Source organism: Carassius auratus, chromosome 8 (genome assembly GCF_003368295.1).
Source record: "Carassius auratus strain Wakin chromosome 8, ASM336829v1, whole genome shotgun sequence".
NCBI lineage: Eukaryota > Metazoa > Chordata > Actinopteri > Cypriniformes > Cyprinidae > Carassius > Carassius auratus.
Window position 1 is genome coordinate 10,705,338 of NC_039250.1, and position 19,371 is coordinate 10,724,708.

Below are 19,371 nucleotides of genomic sequence, written 5' to 3' on the forward strand. Positions count from 1 at the left end.
TGCTTAATAAAGCACCCCAGAGTCTCGCACTTCCACTTTTTTGGTGTAAAAACTCTTGCTGATGTTTAATCAGTTTTTAACAAAAAAAAAAATCCTCCTGTTGCAAAGCCCAATGTTTCATACTCTTAGTTCAGCAAGATGAACTAGAAATATTTTATTTTTGTTGTTGAATGCTAGGTTAGCAAACCAATTGAAAAGGAGCATTCAAGTCTTAACATATACAATGGCTTTCCTCATTCTTCTGCTAGATGAACACATTATTCATATCAGGGGAATTGAGAAAAATGACAAGAAATCACACCAATTTAAGTATTTGGGGTTGGTCATATCTTTCGATATTTTGAAAGAAATGTGTGCTCAAGGCTGCCATTTATTTAATAAAAAATACAGTAATATTCTCCATGTTAATATATTTAAAATGCAAAGCATTCCTGTGATGGCAAAGCTGAATTTTCTGAAATTATTGCTTCAAGTCTTCAGTGTCACATGATCCTTCAGAAATCATTATAATAGGCCAATTTAGCGCTTAAGAAACATTTCTTATTATATGTGCTGAAAACAATTGTGCTGTTTAATAATTATAAAGTTTCTCCTCCAAACCCACGGCCCCCAGTGAATCTCTGCTATAGGTAAAGACACAAATAGCTGCCTGAGTAATGTTTGCCCTTAGATTTATTCAAAAGACAGAGAACACACACATACACAAAAGAATTTCACTCCCTTTGAGCCTCACACCAAACAAACCGAATAGTGATGTGAGAGCCGAAGGCATTTCTTTCAAAGCTGAATCCCATAGAGGTGTGCAGTGTGTGTCCTTGGGGCCGGCCATGATCTCAATGGCTTCTGGGGCCTGCTATGATGTGTTTCACAAGCATGCAGCTTCTGTTTGTGCTGGCACATGTGTTTAATGAGAACGCAGTGTGTGTGAGTGTCTGTGTGTCCATGACCGTGCAGTGTGGGATTTCGGATTGAATGGAGCGATGAATAGTGGATTATGCTGAAAGAAGAGAATTGAGGAAGAGAAAGAGGCAAGACAGCGGGTGAGAACGACAGACAATATAACCACCGGCCCACTTCCTGTTTTCAACTGATCAACCAAGCAGACAATTGCACAGCGAGATACAGAAAGAGAGAGAGAGAGATCAGCTTGTCAGATGTCCCGTCTCGCTTTTCTCTAGCTGGGATGAGCATTTAGTTCCAGACGGTCTTTGTTAAGCTTCTAAAAGCAGATAATTAAACCATTAACCATAAACCATTAGGGGCAAAGCATCACCTCTACATCCTCTCTTTCCGCCTTTCTCTTTTCAGGACGTCCCCTTTCTCACCCGTCACCATTTTCCTTCCATCTCTCTTGCTCCTCAGGAGGCGGCTAATTGAGAACACATTGGTTTGTCTTTGCTGCGGTTGTTCATTCTGCCTACTGATTTATTAGAGCGAGGGTCGCTTGACAGGGCGGTAAGTGAATCGACGGGTGTTAGCTGGTGAAGGAAGGGGTGCATCTTTTTTCCAATGACCTTTTTTATGTTCCGTTCTGTTTTAATCCTCCCTGGCTTTCTATTCCTCTGCCTTGTTTGGGTATCTGAACTGTTGAAAGAAATTTGTTTCTGTGGGACAGCAGCGAGACATGATTGAGAGAGATGGGACCCCACTAAACAGGCACCAAGCCAAATCCAGATCTCTGTATTTTCTTATAGTTTTATCATAGCTGACACCATACTGCAGACACACCCTGCCTGCAGGCTTTAACTTCACCCAGACACTCTGGAAGAGACTGTGTCATACTATTTCCTTTTATTTGCATGAATACTGTTAGTCAAGTGTCTTGCTCCTAAAGCAATGGAAATTCACTTCATAATAATATTTCACCCTCTCGCTGAACCTTAGAATTAAACTCCCTTTGCATGTCAACTGAATATGGTTTGTGCTGTCAAATATAACTCCTTTTTCAAAGCTTGTGACAAAACTTATAACATTTCACACTGAAATTCATTTTGAGCTTCAATTTTCAATAAATGGTCTTGATAGACTCGGAAGACCTTTTGAGTTCTGGAATACATTTTTCATAGTACAATAATACAGATGAATTTTAAAATTCTAGCTATATGTAATGTTCCTGTAGCTCAACTGGTAGAGCATTGCGGTATCAAGCGCAAGGGGGTTCGATTCCCACGGGAACACATGATAGGTAAAAATTGAAAGCCTGAATGCACTGTAAGTCGCTTTGGATAAAAGCGTCTGCTAAATGCATAAGTTTAATTTAGCTATGAATTGTTAAGAACGATGACCACTAAAAAGGCAGATATTTCAGTTCTTTATTATCTTGTCTAAATAAATAAAAAATTTAAAAACTATGAGGTATTCATTTTAAAATTAGGCATCATAACATTGTAATACACAGTATTAGAAATTGATATTTAGAGATTTGCTAAATATTATATTTAACAGTGTTTTTAAGATTATAAGGCAAAACCATTGTTGATTTTTTGTCAATTTTGATCTTTAATCTTGACTCTTTTAAACTTTAAACTAGAAGGGAAAACGCCCAAAGTAGGCTATAAATTTCAGATTTAATACATATACTTAAGTTATTTTTACAATTAAATATCCTGTATTGACCACTGGCAATACATTATATATATATATATATATAATAATAAAAATAAAATAATAAAATAAAAATAAAAAAAATTATATACACCGATGAACAATATCATGCATCCCCCTACTAGCAGAACACTATTTTAATATTACATATACTCTGATGAAAGAAATATTGAAATGCAGCCCAAAACCGAATGCATCATTTCATGCACAATATTCCCAGTAGGATCCCATTCAGACAGTAACATTCCAGAAGCCACTTCAAGATTTCAGTCTCCTGGGAAACTGTAGTTCAATGACACAACACCTCATCAGAGAGAGAGAGAGAGAGAGAGATGGGCTTCTTACTGATCAGAGTAAAGCAGTACTACATGAGCTGATAGAGTAGGAGTGATGGAGGACTGGAGAGGGAAGAATAATCTTTCTTTTTTTGGTATTGAAAAAACTGGCAGACGAGGAGGGATGGAGTGAATGAGAGAGGAAGGCTATGAAATCTGTTAACAACCTCTTGACTAATGATGAAGTGTGTAAATTAGGTGTGTAGAATCCGGCTGTAGAAAGAAACATACAGCACATGTGCAGACTGACATTGACCGATAGCATTTAAAGAAAAAACAACTTTAGAAAGCCTCAAACACAGTCTTCTAGTGAGTGCTCTTCTGAATCGTGCAAACATTCCAACACTGATATTTATACTCCTAAGAAAACAACACAGCTGCTACCGTTAAGCTTTACAAAACCGTCAGAACAGCCAATCACCAACTTCAGCCCAAACTCCCATCTTACTTCACCACAGAGCTGTCCTGCAGAGAGAGAGCAGCAGTGAAATCTGGAAAATTAGATCCTAATAGACACTAGGAAACATGTTAAATGAGTGCAATAGCTACTAATGCTATTTCTGCTGCATGCAGCGTGTAGATTTTGTTCATGCATGAAAAACTTTAATAACATTCTAGATTTGCCAAAAAATAATAAATATGTTATATATTTATAATTTTAACATGCTTCTAGTTCACAATATTATTTGTAATGATAATAAAACAATTAAAATATATATACATTTACAAATGAAATCTTAATGGTCATTATATGAACCATTTTTAACAGTCTTCCAACTGTTATCTATATCAAATTGGATTTGAATTTCAAAATAATATACATTCCTGACATGCATGCTTGAAATGCTGCTTTGAATTATTATATATATATATATATATATATATATATATATATATATATATATTCTGTGCAGACTGCAGCATGGATAATAGTCAGGATAATAACAAGCTGGGATACATGTTACAAGTCCAAAGCATTATGTGTATTGTAATTGAGGGCTGAAGAAAGTTAAAAGTGATATATGCAGCACTTTGACTTGACCAGCCATTCTGTCTGAGAGGGATTATAATGTAAATCCTGTAGATCTGTGATCAGGAACATGTGGCAAACATTACAGATGGTCCATCTCTGTTTTTTACTGTGATTATAGTCAGACCTCTGGCTGAAGGGAGATTACGTTAACCCTCATTAGGAATGTTTATCAGCCTAAAAATGTTTAAAACTGTACAAAGGACTTGAACTTAAATGGTCTTTAAATATATTCAGAGAACTATGGGACAGAATGCGCCATAACATATGCTGTGGGTGTCAAGAGCTTAGAAAATTCTGGATACTCTTTTGCATGAATATGAAGCTTTGGTCAAAACCAGAAATGAATGCCAAAAAGTAACACCACTGTTTGTTTAGATAATGGTGGTAAGATGTCATCACTTACTTTTTTCTCTAATGGCCATGTGGGGACAATGGAGAGGAAAAAAGCTAATTTAACTGCATCATGGTGTATTAGATTCAGGGAGTTTGTTGAATGCTTAACAGTGTCCCAGTTCTGTCTTCACTGCAGTCAAAATATTTAATTCCAAAACAACACACACAAATACACTTATGACAGAGCTGGTGCCAGAGTGAGGATTACAAATCTGGGCTGGCAACCAAAGTCTTTGGTTTGAACCCTAAACTATAGAGTTACTGAATTTCTCCATCTCCCTTAAGCACTCATTTAATAACTAGAAACGGACAGAGAGAGACATATCCTACCCTCCGGCTGTGTAAATATATAGAGAAGCTCTGTCATGTATAGCCAAAAACATCTAGTATTGGATATGCAGCATCCTCTGGACTGAGAAAGAGAAATGGGAGGGAAAAACATCCCACCACAATAAACGCTCAGCCTGCGGGGGCTGACGACGAAGCAAAGGGCAGACAAATAATTGATCTACTGACTCAATTAAAACAAACAGAACAAAAGAACCGCTTTTAATGCAATCATAATTACACACACAGACACACACGCAGAAAATAAGGCTATGAAATGGGACAGCCTTAATTGCTCCACCGTGATTGATACACCGTGAATGCATCCTATGGATTTGGGACAAAAAAATAAATAATACTGTACCATAGCATAATATTTGGAATCTTTGTCTAATCGATGTTGTTCACAAGCTGTTTTTCATAATAGCCAGGATTCAGTGTACCTTATACTATGCAGTATACATTCAATATATTCTGAACATAGTCCAATTACAAGTAAGCATATACAAAATCAGAGAGTTTTTTTTTTTTCACTGGTGAACGTCAAATTGGTGAATAACTGGATTTGTTGTTGCTTGCAGAACACACACACACTGTTTCAGCACCCTGTCTCACCCTAATGCCCAGTCAAAACACTCAAACGCTGACAGAAAATGTCAGTTCTTTATAAGAGACCAAATATTCTCCAGCTCCATCACTCCCAAGAAACAACAGAGTTATATGGCAAAGCGGTGGAAGGGAGGCAGCAATGGAATTAGAAAATGACAGATGGCAGAGACTCACTGGAATATATAGGTGTTGGCAATGTGTGTTTATCTGAGGGAGAAAAGCGAAGCACAAGAGAACGTGTTAAACACATTTCATCAAGTAAAGTGGCGATGCTATTAGCCTAAGTTGTTTGGTGACAGTTTTGCCCTTTTTACCCAGTTTACTCTCTGACCGATCTCCTCCCCTGCCAGGGGCAGCTAATGGACTCATCCATTACAGTGACAACTGAGCTGAGCGCTAAGGACCGGCCCACGAATGGAAGCATGGGGGAGGAAAGGTGAGATAAATTAATGGTTTTCAGCAGCTTGCTAATTACCCCAAAAGTCTATTAGCCTCCGCCCCCCTGAACACATAAACACAAACACACTCTTCACACCCTATGAGAGTGTAGTAATGTTTTCAGGATTGCACAATCTCACACAACAAATCACTCACATCCCTCACTCTAAGTAGTATCGCATTTCCTATCCAACACACTTAATCACAAGCAGGTGGAAATGCTCTTGTTTAATGTCCTCTACTCACTCTAATCCCATCCAGAGCCTTCTGTCTAAACACACTGATAACCACACACGAGCAGCCCCACTACTTGTATACTCTTTCATTAACTGGTCTGACCGGTCAGTTCTCTCTTTCTCTGGATTGGACTCTTTTACAGTCTTTTTACACTTCTGCTCAATTCTCCACATTTTTATGTCAACAGAGACCTGGGGACCGAGACTGCAGGGAATTTAGTGAGACTAAAGTAACATTGTCTTTTTTTAAACAAGATATTGTACTGATCATCCAAAACTATTACAAATTGTTAGTAGTTGAAAATAAATATAAATATTAAATGATGTATTTATAAACCATATAGGTTTTCCTTTTCAATATTTATCCAGTATTCAGTTGAAACTTGTGTTAACAATTTTGAAACAATGTCATTGTTACCTATGATGACTAAAACTGGCATTGAAATGACCTAGGAACTAGTTTATTTATGATGGGCAATGACAGACATCCTATTGAAACAATGCAGAGGCAAGCACATATATTAGTCCAATAAATGAAAAAAAATCTATGCTAAAATAACATTTGATTAGTTTTCTTTTGTTAAGCATCAATTTGGATGGACACTGACCACTACTCACAGCAACACCCCGGTTTAGCACACCTTTACTTTGGGCTTGTGGTAAGGTGAGCCAGTTTGTGTCATTTCCTTTTACTAATTAATAGGTGAAAACAACAGAGCAGAGCTGTTATTCGCTTGAAGATCTAGTTTGAGATAAAATAAAACAACTTATATAAGGCTTGCAGTGTCCAAAAGCAACTAAAGAAACATGAACCAAAGTATAACAAAGATGTCTGAAGGATTTCATTTATGCTGTATTACTTTGCCAACTTCAATAGATTCACTGCTTCAAGCTGAGTCATATTTATGGCCGTTGATTCAACGTACCCCAGGCCTACTGGAGCTTACCCAACTCCAAGCATTCTGAGGGGATAAAAAGCTTGAGCCATCAGATAACTTTCATGTTTTGGTTTAGTTGTCACATCACAGCTCATGGGAGCACCAACTAAGCTATGGCTCATTTTACCCCAATGTGACCTTAAACCTACTTCCTCTAATCTGCTTCTGCTTTTCATCTGCTTTTCACCCCCTGGCAACGATTTTCTGCTTTTGGGGTGTTTGTGTTTATTCTCAAATTCTGCCTTGCTCTTTAATCTTCCTTTATGAGCATGTCGTTCAGCATCTAGGCAGACTGAGACAGAGAGGAAAGACTTTTAATGATATTTGACCTGCCTAAGACCCAGACACCTACACCAAACCCGATCAAAGGAGGAATAATACAGACCTTTCTCTCTCTCCCTCTCTCTTACACAGTGGCTGTGGCAATGGTCTCAGGTGACCTGTTGTGTTCTACTTCTTTCTCTGTGGGTCATTAGCAATGCAATCTTAACAGGGTATAAAGCAATCTGCCCCCTGAGACTGCCAGAATATTGAAAATCCACATGCTACAATTGGCCATAAAACACTGTAACATAAAACGTGCCACAAATGGCAGACCAGAATACCTAACATAACCTAATATAACAATATAAAAAGAATTTTAAACAAAGTTCATGATAGAAACACAAGAGCTGAATGAATATGTCAAAGAGGATTTGGAGATTAAGTGTTCAAAGGACAAAAATGTTGCCAGACTATGAAACAAAGAAATCTTTGAGGGAAATACCTTTCTTAAGGGGCTGCAAGTGAAATGGACACGAGGGTCTTAGACATGTGAGCTTGTACAGCTTCCAGCAGAGCAAGCATGCACACCTGGATCTATGGGAATAAACACTGGCCAAAATAAATATCACACATTTCTGTCTCATATCATGTTTATAAATATGGAATGTTGACGATCTCTATAGATACATTTCAGAAACTAGAAAATTGCTTTTCGTTCTTTTCTTCTGGTTTCCATCCTAAAGGTACTTTTTTCATAATCAAACTCATTTAAATCTACAAACGATCACCATATATTTGTATTTAAAGTCAAACAGATTTGATCAAAAAATATTGGCAAGATCATTACTGTCCATTAAAAACATAGTAAACATAGAGAGTAAACAGCTCACAAAAGATAGTGAATGTTCAGATATTAAGTTCAGTATCACAGTACATGAACTCTGATTTCTAAACATAATTACTTCATCCTTTGGCATTTGACCCCTTATTTTAGCAGTGCTAATTTAACATGGACTGGTCTGTCCCCTAGTGGACAGAGACCTGTATAACCTTTAACTTCAGGCTCGGTGCAACATTCATGAACATCTACAGTTTTGGCAAGAATGTCAAACACAATATGTGCAGACAAAAAAAAAAAAGCATTCGATTAATATTTTCATATACGTTTCTGAGAAATGTTGCTTCAGTTTAAATGCTCTTTAAACCACAGAACGATGTTGAAGAAGCAGTCAGACTGAGTGTTGACTTTAGACAGCGAATGACCCTCATCACTGTACCACAATAACCTGAGGGATAGACAAAGAGAGAGAGAAAGAGAATTTGTGTGATAAAGACAGGAAAAAAGAAAGAGAAGGCTGAACACTTCAAAATAGTGATTAGTGTTTGACTGCATTGGGTTTTTCACAAGCCAAGGCCAAACATTGCCAAATGAGACCGATATTTATTTAACTGAAAATGTACTAAAACAACATACAGTTTCGTAGGTTTTGGGTTAGAAAGATTTATTTTTCTTTTTTTAAGTAATGCATTACATTGATAATCAGACATTTATAGCGTTCCAAAAGATTTCTTTTTCAAACAAATGCTGTTCTTTCGAACTTTCTATTCATCAATAGTCCTGAAAATTCTTAAATATTTTACAATATATTAAAATAGAACAGTCATTTTAATTTATGGCTGCACAATTAATATAAATTTAATCGCAAAGGCAATACATCGTGATTAGGCAGAAGCTGCGAGATGCAAGGTTCTGTGATCAGTAGTAAATCTCCATCTGAAGGTCAGGGGGCGCTCTAGCGCTGAAAACCCATATATACCCCAAAGAAGAGACCTAGGAAATCACTGGTGATGAATAAATAGTTTTAACTGCTTTCATTGATTTAACGTGACTAATAAACACACGACTACAGCAATATATGGTTTATTGGCACTCTTATTAGTATCATTTTCATCATAATAAAGTATACCTATAATAAAATGCTAACCGACATAGTCTATATCACAGTTATTATTATTCTAAGTCACATTATCTCACAGAAGGATTTATTTTAAACACTCGACTGATGTCATGAAGTTAATTTGGAGTTAAAACATTATTAAATGTGGTATTTTCACATGCTCTGTCATTATCACTGTCATTATCGCGAACGATGAATTCGATTTCGTAATCCTGCAATTATGTGGTCTGCGATTATGAATGCGATTTTGCATAGCTTGTCAGAGAACTACGGCTCTGTGTAGTAGATGCTCCTCCACCTGAGAGCAGGTGATGGAGATTTACTGCTAATCACAGAACAGTCTTTACAGTCTAAATGCGCATGACAATTGCGATTAATCACGTACCATTAATTGTTAACACGATTTCATTTTGTAAATACAACTGTATTTTGATCAAATAAATGCAGCCTTGGTGAGCACAATCGACTTTTTTAACTTAAAATAAAAAAGGAAAAAAGAAAATCTTTCTGATCCCAAACTGTATCATACTCTGCAAAAATAAATTTCTTATCCATCGACAATGTTGTTGTAGATGCCATTTATGGCCAATGCCAACATCTCAAAATGGCCAAATGTAATCAGCCTAATCTTAACACTATTAATAATATCAGTGTAATCTGTGTGTTTATTAAATGCAGTGTACCTGACGGGTGTTTTCCTGCTCTTGAGTGCTCTGTAGAGCTCCAGACCCTGGTGAGGGGATACTCTCCTGTCTCTTCCACCCAACATCAACAACACAGGAGCACGGATCTAAACACACATTTACACAAACCATATTAGGATCTTCTATTTAGATATTAAGCTTTTGCTACCCCAAAAATACTATATATTAAATCACTTTTCTTTTGTGTGTGAGTGTGAGTAAGAGTGAGTGTGCACCTATCTGACCATATTTTGGGGGAAAATATATATCCAGAAGCGAGTTAAACTTAACAAAGCCTCCCATTTTGGAGATGTCTTTATTTGTAAAAAAAAAAAATATTTTTTTTTTTCATGTAAAAAGGTTTTTGTAAGGGTTCAGCATTTATAAATAGCTATATTGAAACATAAGTCTATGCAATATACAAATTTAGATTAAGTTAGTAAATGTGTGTGTGTGTGTGTGTGTATACCTGTGCAGCGTGTATTATGGGTGACTTTTCCAGCATTGAAATGAGAGACTGTGATGTGGGCAGCTGGTCAAAAGCATACTGAATCCCCACAGAGGAATATCTCCTGTAGAAGCAGCATAAGCACATAACACCATTACAGTCACCTTCAGCCACAGCAAACACTTTTCATCTTTATTAACAGGGTTATTAACGAATGTAAATTTGATTGTGTTACCAGTCTACAATATCACTGGTTCCAAGCAGTGTGGCTGCATTGATCACAGGGTTTCTTGCTGCACAAGCTCTGTAGAAATCTGGATACTGACCAACCAGATGGCAGGCCAGAAAACCACCATGAGAGCCACCCATCACTGCCACCCTATCAGGATCAAGGGTCGTCTCATTCTGCAGAGTGCATAACACTGCCCTCTGGACACAAAATATGACAAATTAGCACATTTTTCCTCAATATGCACACATTATATGTACATATACGCACATGGACATCTTTGACGTCTTGACTGCCAACGTTTCCAAGTAAAGACTCTATGGCATCTTGACCGAAACCAGTGGAGCCCCTGTAGTTCACTGTGACACACAAAGTCATTCTTCAAATCAGTGCTCATTCTATATTTTTTGATTGTGACAGGAACTAGAATGCTACATTCACACCCTACCCATCAGAACAGCAAATCCCAGTTTGGTTAAAGCAGCGGCCGTGGCATTCCAGTCAGCAGCAAAATGAGCATGAGGACCACCTGTACAGACAAATACTTCACTGATCGCTCACGTCTGTGGAATAATGACGTCATGCACAAACAATTGTCAGCCTTACCATGTATATTCACCACTAGAGGACTTTTCCTTCTCTCTGGAAGATTGTATGGCTTCAATAAAATTGCTCCAAAATTCAGTCCAGCTATATAGAGAGGAGGAAAGAGTAAAATCACAAAGAAATATTGCTGGTAGCAGCTGTAAATCTGATGATGCATCTATCTTCCTCACAGAACTGATGGTTCTCCTCCTGAGAAGGGGGTGTTATCAACATGGGCTGCCAATCAAATCCCTCATACACATCTGCTCCGCCCACATTACAAAGCTGCATGTCCTCAGACTGATCCATTGATGAGAGGAAACCAGCTTTCTACAGAAAACACACAGAGTTACAAGTAACGCAGTTTCTTCAGTGAAAGATGACTATTATAGAAAAGTGTGTGCATGTGTGTATGGTTGTACCAGGCAAGGAGGTTGATTTGGAGATGAGCAGCTCATCACCATCAGGTCTTTTTGTATTGTCAAAAGCTGCACACTGCCGAAATCATCTACCAAACACACACACACAGAATTAATGACTGTCACAATTGGCAAGAGACATAGTAATGAAACTGACAGTAAACTGACCAAATGGCCTTAGAATATCTTTCGTTCTTATGGAGTCCGAGCAGACATCACATCACTCCATATTTACACTACCTAGTCTTAGCGCATCAAGTCCGCACACTTGTGTGACTCTTCCTGTGGTTCTGTCAACTGAGAACACCGCCTAGAAGAACAGATGGTGCAAATCACAAAAGAAACTCAGAAACCACACAGTGCAGAAATGGGAGACACATAGGTTTTTAAGGTATTTAACAGTGTGCCAATTTTTTTCTTCACTATTTAGGTCAAGTACTGGTATTTTTGTGTACGTGTATTTGTTTTATTTACCTTATTGTTTTCACAGGAACTGCTAAAGAAGATTCTCTCATTGTCTGCAGACCAGCATTGAGATGGCAATGATTCATATATTCCAGCAAACTGACCTGTGAAAGGACATGACATCGCACTTATGTCCATTGTGAAAGCGCTATTTAAATGAGACTGACTTCGTCACTTTTCAATGTGTGTGCATGTGTTTTCTTTTAAATACCTTTTTCTGCTCTCCTCACCACATCTACTAAAACTGAAGTGCTTCTGCTCTTCATATCATACTAAAAGACATTAAAAAAAAAGAGTCTGATTTAGGGTCAGTAAAATTAATTGTATTTAAATAAGATTAATCTTATTCAGAGTCTCTTGTGTTAACCAAGGAAAATACAGTAGAATCAGATAATTCTTTGCTTTGTTATTTTAATATTTTTTTCCTGTGATGGCAAAGCTGAACTTTCAGTGGTCCTTCAGAAATCATTTTAATCATGCTGATTTGGTGCTCAAGACACTTGATATTATTTCTTATTACTATCCCTTTTGAAAATAATTGTGCTTCTTAATATTCTTGGGGGGAAACCAGGCTACATTTTTTTCTAGATTCTTAATGAATAAAGAGTTCAAAACAACACCATTTATTATAAAGCAATTCATGTATGATATATTGAGCTGAATGTTCTCACCAGCATCATTCTCAGGCACTGACGATGTGGTCCAAACACCTGTCCCTGCAAGTATACGATCCAGCAAGAGTCTGGACTCATTCGAGGGCTTGAAACGGACACACTTTCAGCTGACAAGCACTCTGGCAGAGACAGGTCATATTGGACAAAGAGAAGTTACAGGACCAAGAGTTCTAATTTCACAAACTTGTATACAAGTCAAAGCCCAAAGAGTGAAGAGAGGGCACTTAAAAAGGTGCTTACACGTAAACCTTCCTATAAAGATACATACCACAGTTTCCTTTCATATCCAGGTAGTAGAGAGCTGATCTGGAAAAAGCATATAAGCATCTTAATAAAAACTAGCACTTGAGGGATTATTACTGGATCTATATTTCTAAGGGGAAATGATAGCTGTTGAAGCTCTCTTTAACTCAGCCCTCACCTACGATTAGAGCAGAATTTCAGGCCCAGTCTGAACGGCTCATTCCATTGGCCCACAAACACCACGCCCCTTCCATTAGGTGCCCACAGAGCCTTAAGAGAGAACAAGGACTATTTTATAATTCAGTTAGCATTTACAACAACTGAATCTGAGATTGCTGATATAACTTTTTCTGTGTATGGCATAACATACCTGTTTATCAATTAGACAAATGAAAATTGTCATGTATATCTGACTCACCTGTCCTGGCGATATATGTGGAGGGACGCCAGCGTATACGATAACTGCTCCTTTGTTGAGATCAGCCACACACAAGACAGGACAGCTCTTACCCACCAGACCTTCACCCCAGTCTTCAACATAGATGTTCTTGTCCTGAGAAATGCACACATGACTTCTTTTAAAAAACTTGAACGCATGTCTTCAAATGTCTAGCCATAACGGATATTGTATGAAAGTATATCTGGGAGAAGACCTTTCACCTGTTCCTCAAGCAAAACTAGCCCACCATCCTCATTGGCTGATGCAACTGATGAATGCGCTGATGGCTCCACCCTCTTTTTTTCAGCCACATATAGCAACTTTTTTTCACATGGTGACCAGACCAGACATGCAAACTGAGCTAATGACACACAAAGACACAGTACAGGCAATCAGACAGATATCCTTGAACAATAATCTGGGCCACTGACTACTATACTATACTGGTTACTATAAAGCATTATTAGTTTCCAAATTATAAAATGACTCAGCGTAAATGTGTATCTTCAACTACACAACCATTCAAAAGTTTGGGGTCTGTAACAGTGCTGCATTTATTTGCTAAAATATACAGTAAAACAATAATATTGTGAAACATTATTTTTCATTTTAAATAACGGTTTTCAATTTCTAAATGTAAGTTATGATGGCAGAGCTGAATTTTTAGCAGCCAATGCCAAAAAGCCAGAGTCATCAGTGTCAGTGTATTTCAGAAAACATTGTAAAACTGTATGCTAATTTGGTGCTCTTGAAGCATTTCTTATTGTTATCAATTTTGAAAACAATTGATCGGATTAATACTTGTTTAAACTGTGATACATTTGTTTTGGATAAATATAAAGTTCTAAAGAACAGAATTTATTTGAAATTTTGTAAAAATTTTAAATTATATATGACTTTATTGATAAATCCTTGTCCCATTAACTTTAAGTAGAACTCAGAGTCAGTACAAGTTCTTGGTTTTTTTCTTTACGACAGTTGGTGATTTGAAAGCCCTGGTGTAAAACATGGACAACCAAGTGTTTCTTACCATCTTCATATACTTTTCCATGTTTATTTAGAGCTGTAAGGTCCAAACTTTTCTCCAGACCATTTTGCCCCCAAACCTACCAAATGAAAAAAAGAATATTAAGAATCATCTTTTAATAATTCAATATTTTGATATCAAAAATAGCCATTACCTCCAGGTACTGATGTCCTGCATCCTCCCGGATGACAGCTTGAAGAGTCCCAGAAGGAGAATGGCAGCTGAGCAACCTGAAAGTGATGATGTGTTGTTTAGGTGTGTTGTTTACTTGTAGACCTTCTTTATATCTCTTGAGATAAATGAATATCTGAATATAATTTATGCATCTCCTACTCCTTCTCTATGTGTGAGCTTGTTCCTGACGGCAGCACATGCTCGATTGTGTCATGTTTACACAGTAGAGTCCATCTCTGAGAGAAACACAGTTTTACCCCTCTCTCCAAATCACACTGACTCCAACCTGCAGAAGAAAAACAAACAAAAAAACGTTAAAAATGCAAGCATCATGAAGTCATATAACTAATTAAATAGAGAAAATAAATAAAACCACATGACAGAACTCTCCAATATACTTACGGGTCAATATGGTGACACAACGCTTTTCACTGGCAGTGTCCACCAGCTCATCAGCGACCACAGAGGCAGAAGTGGGCACTGGAAAGCTGATACAGTGTCTGAACACAGCTCTGATTTCACTCTCCATTGCAATCTGAGACCACAAACATATAAACTATGAGTCATCATAAACAGAAAACAAACATGAACCTGCCTTTCTTGTTGGCTCACACTGTAAAACAGCCAATTTTTGTCACTTTAGAGTCCACTGACTCATATGAACTCGTATATGAATCATATAAACTACTGAAGTACATTCTATCTCACCTACTATAATGCTCAGCAGGATTCAAACTTACTATTTATGCAATCCAAATAATTAACAAATAGCTATAGTTATACATTTAACCAACATTTTGCGATATAAAATAACCTATTTTTTATTTCACTGGTGTTTAACGCTTTGATTACGATATTACGCTTCCAGTGATCTCATTAAAAAGATGTATTCTTTCAATAATAAAGCAACACGTTAATAAAAGAGAGTGACCAAACGTTAAAAAGTAGCGCCGTTTACGTTTGCACCTTAAAATAGATGTGGGTCAGCTGGGCGCAAGCGAAATCTGGCTGAAACAACAACAACACAGACGCCACCGCAACGCATTTCACCAACAATAATCCACACCGGTCCAGTGAATTGAAGTGGACAGTCGTGACAGAAGAGTGAGATCGTGGAAAATCGCTGGAGCGACGGTGAGAGCCGATGTTTCAACCGCGGACAAAGCGCTTTGGCTGCGGACGCATCCATTCTGTCCACTGAGGGGGGTTTCGGTTTATTCAGCACACTTTCGACACTATGAGCTTTATTTTTCCTGCGCCAATATTAAAGTACTCTTGAGTTTACGCATAAAAATATATTCCATAGTATCATGAAAAAAGTAGTGGGGATTGTTGCATGTAAAATCACTTAAAAATGTATTTTGGTTTCCCATCAGTTTTAAGATATTGTGATTCCGTTTGGGCTGTATAAAGAATGTCTGCAATGTTTGTTACTATATATCTTTAGATTGAAATTATTCATATTGTTTCTTTAACTACTTGTTTCCTTAACTACTTCTTTAAATTGAAACTATTTAGGCTTATTATTTATATTTATAAAAAAGATTTGTTATTTTGCTATTATTTAAATGTGTATAGAAGACATTTTTAACAATGTTCTGTATAATCTTTTCTTCAAAATATCAGCTTTCGTGTTCTCCAGAATAAAATAGTCATACAGTTTGGAATAACATGAGAATAAATAAATGATGACAGAATTTTCATTTTGGGTGAACTGTCAGTTGGCTGTATTTTAAAGCAGGGATCCTGAACTTTTCTGTGAAACAAACCCCTTTTGACATCAAATTTTTAACACTAACATTTTAAGTTAATACTTTGATAATTTAACCATACATTTGCACATTCCCAGTTCCTCTGGGAACATTCCTCTGATGTCAGTATCTGCCTGGTCACATGAAATGTAGGTAAAAAAAATAAAGTGTTTTTTATTTTGTTTTTAATCTATATGTATTTGTTTTAATTTAACTCAAAAATTCAATGCACTAAAGAGTAAAAGGATGAACTTCTCTCACCTTCTGTTGTTGTCGCAAAGCAAGTCTCTGTTGTTTGGGGTTTTTCACCTGAGCAGAAGCAGATTTCTCCTGGTTTGACACATGATCTGGGTGCTTCCTTCTTAAATGCACCTGCAGATTCTTCCTGTGCAGCATTAAACCACAGAACGGACACAGATCTTGTACATCAGATCTGGATCTTTTTTTTGGGATGGTGCTTTCAACAGATGTGTGTCCAGAGAACATCTCATTTACCAAAGTCTGTATGGCTACATCAGCCTCTATAGGATGAAGATTGGCAGCAGCATTTGAGACAGTGGTCTCTGTGACATTATGATCCACTACAGAGAGATCTACCACTGAAGGATCTCCTTCATCCACTGGGGACATAGTTGGGTCATCTGTTCTCAGCTGCTCCTCCATAGTCTCTCCTTCACCTGAGATTAAAGAGAGTAAGACTATCAAACACTCTGATCAGAGGACATGGATATGCACAAGACTGCTTTTCATAGTCTTGTTGTCAGCATGCCAGACTGACAGAGAATCCGACTTTTGGCTGGAACACACAGCATGGCTTTTAGATTTCTGAACAGATTATAAAACAACATTCTTGGTATATGTTTGTTTACATAGAATAACTGGACATCATACAATAAACCACTGAAGATCAAAAATGACCAGACTTTCAAGCCGCTGTGAATGCAACAAATGAAACATGCATGACAATTGAAAACACTGCTCTCTTAAAATTGACTCAAATGATCAAACGTGATTGAAATCCTGTGACTGGATGGAATGACAGTCTAAACAAATTCATCATTTTTCAACCATTTTTGTCACAATGATGAAATAATAACTGAATAATTTTTTTAATCTGTGCCTGATATTACTTAGGTCAATTGTCACACTGGAAAGGTCAAGTCAAGCAAATTGCATTATGCTGAATATTTTCTGTTTAATGAGACTCACCTCTGGAGTTTTGGTCTGCCATCTCTGAATCACTGAGGCCCTGGCTCACTGTCTCCTCACTTACAGCCTGCAACAACAGCACAGGGTGAATAGAGATATAAATGCATAAAAAAAGAGAAAAAGAAAATAGAAACTTACCCTTTTATGGCACAAGTGTTCCCCGAAGTATGCTTTACTTCTCCTGATTTTCAGAGCATCTTCAGAGATCAGATTCTTGTGTCCTTCACTGACAGGCATCTCCTGAGTACTGCCAGCCTCACATGTTGTCAGATGAAGATCTGGTGCAGGTAAACTCTCGTCTGATTTCAACTCGACAACTGTTACTTTGGGTTTTTTGTTCTCGCACATGGCCAGGTGTTTTAGAAAACCATCTTTCCTCATAAAAGTGGATGTGCAGCTAACGCAGTGAAAGTGTGGAGCAGTTCGGCACTTTAAATGACATTTAAAAATGAAGAACTCTGGTGAAAAAAAAAAGTAATTAAGTTAGATGTCAATTTAATACTAAGATTTACTTATGCTTCTATAAAATTCTATGCTTTAGAAAATTTTAATACTCGATGGAACATAACCATTCATTCCTGTGACTTCAGTTCCTGGGACACTTTCAGGTTAAATATATACATCTAAAAGCTTGTAATTTCTATTATTTAAAACTTGCCCTTGTGCCGTATCGCTCTTCTTCTGTGACCTTGCAAATGTTTTAAACATTTGCTTTGGATGGTGGGTTTGAACATGTCAGGCCCACAGAAAGGACAGTGGTACAGGGAACAGCAGTCCTCACATCTCACAAGAGTTGGCTGCTCCTCTCCTCGCAAAATAGTTTTGTGTAGCTATGGAATCCAAAGGATGTAAATGTCAACATTGTAAAACACCACAATGTGTCTCCTGATGAAAGGCATTTCAGACAAGTGCTTTGTACATTAAATTATGTCATTATGATAAAGTATGAGAAAATTACATTTGTCGACACCAAATCTATCTGAATCTGCCTTCTAAAATAGGAATTTCGATGTCAAAATATTACAATGTAATTTAAAGCGAAATTAATGTCAGTATGTGGCCAGGCCCAAAATATAATACGGGGGAGGGACAATCAATCAATCATTACTTTACAACACAAACGCTCTGAAATGACAGCTGATCCATCGACGGACTCCTCCAGCCACGGGCCGATTAGCAGGCCTGCAGCTGCTCACGTCTTGTCGTTACATCAGTCACTCACCTGTAGCGTTATAAGCTCTGTATTTTAAACTTGCTTATTCATTCGCGACACAACGCGAGTTGATAGATCCTCCCTTATTGTTAAGTATGCATAAATGTTGTAATTTACCTGTGTATGTTGACTTGTATGGCTGAACATTTTAGCCAAACTTCTTGTTAGGAGTCCGTTTGGTCTAAAATCTCCAAGGGGCAAGGAACTCGACCGGAAGTTGAAGTCGGGTGGGGGCTGCCATCTTTTAGCAGAACTTCACTTGCGTTAGCATTCCCATTGACTCCCATTCATTTTGGCGTCACTTTGACAGCGAATAACTTTACATCTGAGGCGTTTAAATACTCTGTTTGTCCATTATTTATTTCTAAAGATACACGAAAATGTATAAAGGGCTCCATTACCTTCTATGTTACATTATGGCCCCGTATAAACAGTTTTTGTAAAAAATAGGCTAACGATTGCGTCATAACCACTCGGCTCTCTGTCGCATTACCGTACAGACAGGAGGAGAAGCTCGCAGGCAATTAACTTAATATGGCGTACTGGCGTTACATTTTAAAATACTATACAAAATAATTAATCAGAATACTTACTCCTGCTCACTCACGACAAAGAACTCCCCGCTCAAGCTCGCCGTCTCTGCAAGATTAACGATGGCAGTTTTCACGCACAGCTAC

The 19,371-nt window shown here is 37.5% G+C and overlaps 1 protein-coding gene and 1 long non-coding RNA gene across 2 annotated transcripts; one reads left to right on the forward strand and one right to left on the reverse strand.

Annotated features, from left to right (window-relative positions):
- Nucleotides 1-927: 927 nt before the first annotated feature.
- Nucleotides 928-8,316, forward strand: LOC113108011 (uncharacterized). The gene is made up of 2 exons (XR_003292730.1): nt 928-1,455; nt 5,620-8,316. It is a non-coding gene; the product is annotated as an uncharacterized LOC113108011 (long non-coding RNA).
- On the reverse strand, nt 7,810-18,915 carry LOC113107954 (acylamino-acid-releasing enzyme). The gene is made up of 26 exons (XM_026270786.1): nt 18,812-18,915; nt 18,140-18,311; nt 17,620-17,939; nt 17,482-17,548; nt 16,534-16,949; nt 14,924-15,056; nt 14,681-14,807; nt 14,502-14,577; nt 14,351-14,426; nt 13,542-13,681; nt 13,300-13,434; nt 13,060-13,151; nt 12,907-12,944; nt 12,636-12,757; nt 12,176-12,236; nt 11,974-12,068; nt 11,740-11,809; nt 11,503-11,588; nt 11,272-11,410; nt 11,102-11,185; nt 10,944-11,024; nt 10,766-10,854; nt 10,502-10,695; nt 10,288-10,390; nt 9,819-9,925; nt 7,810-8,463 (listed from the first exon to the last, which is right to left on the reverse strand). The coding sequence occupies exons 1-26, from the start codon at nt 18,839-18,841 to the stop codon at nt 8,361-8,363; spliced, it is 3,156 nt and encodes a 1,051-aa protein (XP_026126571.1). The 5' UTR covers nt 18,842-18,915; the 3' UTR covers nt 7,810-8,360.
- Between the last annotated feature and the right edge of the window lie 456 nt (nt 18,916-19,371).

Coding starts and splice junctions, on each gene's coding strand:
- LOC113107954 (XM_026270786.1), bottom strand. CDS start 18,841: ATGTTCAGCCATACAAGTCAACATACACAG. Junction 13,682..14,350: donor TGGAAAAGTATATGAAGATG/GTAAGAAACACT, acceptor GTGTGTCATTAG/CTCAGTTTGCATGTCTGGTC. Junction 13,435..13,541: donor TAGTTTTGCTTGAGGAACAG/GTGAAAGGTCTT, acceptor TGCATTTCTCAG/GACAAGAACATCTATGTTGA.